Here is a 3,748-nt window from a genome sequence, read left to right on the forward strand (position 1 = left end):
ATTTATAATATAGTAAGGTTCCAACAGGTACATTATAGTACTTTATCGCTTAGTACTAGGGCTCAAGTGTGGGAAATAGAAGATCAAGGCTTTGATTTTTTCTTGAATCTTTGGGGATTCGAATTTCAAACCATAAATAAAAGCCCCTTAAACATCAGCTTAAAAGATTACCTAAATTAGCCTATGCACAAACATACGTTAAATAGCCTACATGGGCCGAAACAAATATGAGAAATAAACTTGAGCCGTTATACTCCCCCTTCGTATAAGAATGTGCAAAACAAGTTCTATATGCAAAAATCACTAATAATATAGATAAGTCTATGAATTTTCATGCTGGTCCTGTCGAGGGACACATTGCCCTCGACCACAGTTACTCTCGTAAGGTAGATGTTTTACCATTTAAGAGATCAATGTTTTGTGTGTGGGTGTCTCTTTAGTTGAATTCTAGTATAATCAAACTAAGATGTAGGATGACAAAAGGAGTTGAAGCCAACTTTTGCATAGATTGTTGGCAATATGAAGTGCGATGTAGACTCATGCACGTCGTTTTTTTAGTGAATTGTTAAGATTAATGCCAAGTAGCTTAAGAAAAACTTCTTTTTCTTTATACCAAAATGTAGATCTTGGGAAGAATCAAGAACTTGGATATTTCTAGTTTTCCTAATCTGGTCATAATTTGCCTATTTCAAGCAAACTACCTTTATTATGTCATTGTTTATTTATGTTATTAGTATACTATACACAAAATTTTGTTTATACTGAATAGTTGATGTATAATGTACACCAAAGGTAAATAAGAATGGAAGAAGGGAGAGGGAAAAGAGTGGGGGATAGTGGAGCGAGAGGAAGAGGGGTGTGTGTGTGTGTGTCTGTGTGTGTGTGTGTGAGAGAGAGAGAGAGAGAGAGAGATTCATGCAAGTAAAGTAAAAGAATGGTCTCTATTTGAAAATATGATAACATGATTTCGTTACAAGGGTTTTCTACCCTCACTTATTGTGTTGTGAATGGAAAGAATCAAAGAAATTTGAGTGTTCTAGTCCCTCAAAAATTGGGAGCTACCCTGATCGAGAGCACTCACGAGGGGGAACAGGATATCTCTTTACATCTGTGCAGTAGTTATATATCATGTAGTTTTGCTCTACCCATTGCAGTTTATTTTGCTGCTCAGTCCCCAGCGTTTGATAGGTTGCCTGGTTCCACCATTTTCCAGAGGAACAAGTAGCAGTTGTAAATTCTGAGCATGCATCCAATTTGTAATTGGTGTAGGATGCAATGAAAGGAGCTTGAGTCCAATCGATTTTGACCAATCCACCTCTGGTTGCCCAACTATCTCCATTCCAGATGCTGGAATATATCCTCATGGGCTGCTTGTTGAGATAGGGGACGCCGAGAGCTACGTTGTTGGCGAACGTTCGGATAGGAGTTCCATCCACAGAGAAGCTGCATCCGGGGATACAAGGGCGTTAGGAGGGGCAACAAACTATGAACACGGCCACCATCTTCCAAATGAAGTGTGTGAAGCTAAGCAGGGAGGAGATGCTTACACAATGTGCTGAGGATTCCAGAGCACTGAGTAGGTGTGGAAGTCGGCCGTGGGGTCAAACCATAAGTAGATTCGCTGCTCCCTGCCACCCACGCCATTGGAAAAGACGTTGGTCTGCAGGATATAAGGCTGGCCCGAAACGTTGCCCAGGAATTCGAAGTCGAGTTCGTCATGATTGGTAGTCTCCGAGGATAGCTACAAGGAAGAGCCAGGAAATTCCTCGATTTAGAGAGGAATGTTGCGAAGAAAGGAAATGTGAACGAAAGTGTTGTCCATGTGGGTGGACAAAAGAAAGCAGTTAGTACTCACATAGTAGGCGGTAACGGTGCCAGCAGAATTGCCAGGAACGAGCTTGATTTGCATATCGATGCTTCCAAACAGATATCGGTTCTTGGAGGCAAAACCCGACGCTGCACACATAAAAGCGAGAAAAGCAAGGCCGTGAGCAACTATTGTAGCACGTAATCCATGAGCAATGCTCATTTTGCTGTGTCTAAGGCAGTACATAAATTGGGCGATAAGCTCTTCGCAAGGGCGAGAAAGTTACCAGAAAACTGGTCCAACAAGAGCTGCATCACTTGGCCATTGTCGACGGTCTTGGCGTGGTTTGCATTGCCATAAGTGACGTAGAACTCGTCCGTAAAGGAGGCAACGGCAGAGCTTGTGGAAGGGTGGGCTGCGAGGAGGATGAAAGCGAGGGCGGCTAGGGGGACGAGGCAACAGGAAGGTGACATGGGGAGAAGCAAGAAATGAGGAATGGGCGGATAAAGATGGTAGGCAAGGTGGCGGGGGGGGGGAAGCTGTGGAGGGAGGCGAAGGAGGGGACTAGAGGGAGTGGCGAGAAGCTAAGGAGAGGAGTTGGGGAAGGGGAGGATAGGAAACTGGAGAAGGAGGAGGGATTAGAATGCTGCGATTGTGGAGAGGAAGAGTGATGGAGGGACAGTTATATACTGGGAGAGCTGAAAGAAAGAATGTGGAATTGTTCGTAGCCAGGCTGTGAACGCGGAGGGGTGTAAATGGGGCGCAGCTGTTAACGACACAAACAAGCACAGAAGAAGAGAGAGAGGTTCAGCTGTTTCCTTCCAAGTCTCGTGTTCTGAACCGCCCCGGGAACCTTCCTTTTTCCCGTTCAAATTCCAGCTGCCCAACACACGCCATAACTATCTTTGACAGATTTACAACTTACCAGTGACGTCACTGCAAGGTGTTCCCTGGCCATCTTTGGCAGCAAAAGCCCTTGTCTTATGCTCCAGTCCATGGCCATGGTCGACAGAGTTTCAATCCAGACCGTCCAATCACCATGCGAGCACATTTCCACTCTCTCCACAGTTTTTGCTACTTTCAATTTGTACTGTGAAGCATTTTGTATTGATGATTGTGAGTCGCACCTTGAACTTTGAAGCCTGGAGGCCTAGCGTAGCATCCACTGTCCTCAATGCAATCGTTCAAGCTACAGCTAGTAACTAAGCCGGCTAGTCACGTAAGTTATACATTTGAGCAATGGCGTCCGCAGTCTAACGTTTGAAATGTGACGGCGGAGAAGGGATTCGGGAGGGCTGTTTGAAGTTTCTGCTGCCTGCACGACGTCTCCAATCACTCGAGTCCAAACTCCACGACTAAGGGTTGCGTTGAGCTTCCAACTCGCCCAAAAGCTTCACAGCGGATGAGATGTAATCAGTGGACTCCGCTCTCTAACCACTGGTGCGTTCTTCCTTTTCAGCTTTCACTGTGTTGCTCCTGGTGCCGTGCCTCATCTCCTGCCTCCATCACAGCACGTGCTCATGTGCTCCATACAAGTATTGCAATTCCCATGAAGTCGTGAGGACAGCTCCGTAGATGGTTGCAGACTATAGAATCCTGATTGTCATCCAACATAGAGGGACCCCGGACGAGTCCTTTAACGTTACTGTCCATTGTCCAACCATCCAACGTTATTGAACGTATCATGTAATTTGGCTAGTCGATGTTGTTTTGCCATCGCGATTTGCCAACACTTGGCTTGTATTTTCCATCGTTATTCACCTATGCATATGGTTTGGCCATCCCCAATGCCTTTCTCGGAACCGCCGGACACACCGAAAACTCCATTGTGATCTACAGAAGGCCTCATGTCTGCCATTTTACACAACCCAGCCTAGGTAGAAGATCAAGGTCAAGGGGTGGTGGGAGAAATTTACACTCTATGTCCCAAGCATTGAGAGA

General features: G+C 45.4%; 1 protein-coding gene across 1 annotated transcript; it reads right to left on the reverse strand.

The window, feature by feature from the left end:
* Positions 1-945: 945 nt before the first annotated feature.
* Positions 946-2,411, reverse strand: LOC147884931 (xyloglucan endotransglucosylase protein 1-like). Its single transcript, XM_087397530.1, has 4 exons — positions 2,094-2,411; positions 1,856-1,956; positions 1,548-1,741; positions 946-1,443 (listed from the first exon to the last, which is right to left on the reverse strand). The coding sequence occupies exons 1-4, from the start codon at positions 2,278-2,280 to the stop codon at positions 1,059-1,061; spliced, it is 867 nt and encodes a 288-aa protein (XP_087253656.1). The 5' UTR covers positions 2,281-2,411; the 3' UTR covers positions 946-1,058.
* Positions 2,412-3,748: the final 1,337 nt, after the last annotated feature.

The sequence above is a fragment of the Dipteris shenzhenensis genome, chromosome 26, assembly GCF_047967505.1.
Source record: "Dipteris shenzhenensis isolate YYH24624 ecotype China chromosome 26, Dip_SZ_1.0, whole genome shotgun sequence".
Taxonomy (NCBI): Eukaryota; Viridiplantae; Streptophyta; class Polypodiopsida; order Gleicheniales; family Dipteridaceae; genus Dipteris; species Dipteris shenzhenensis.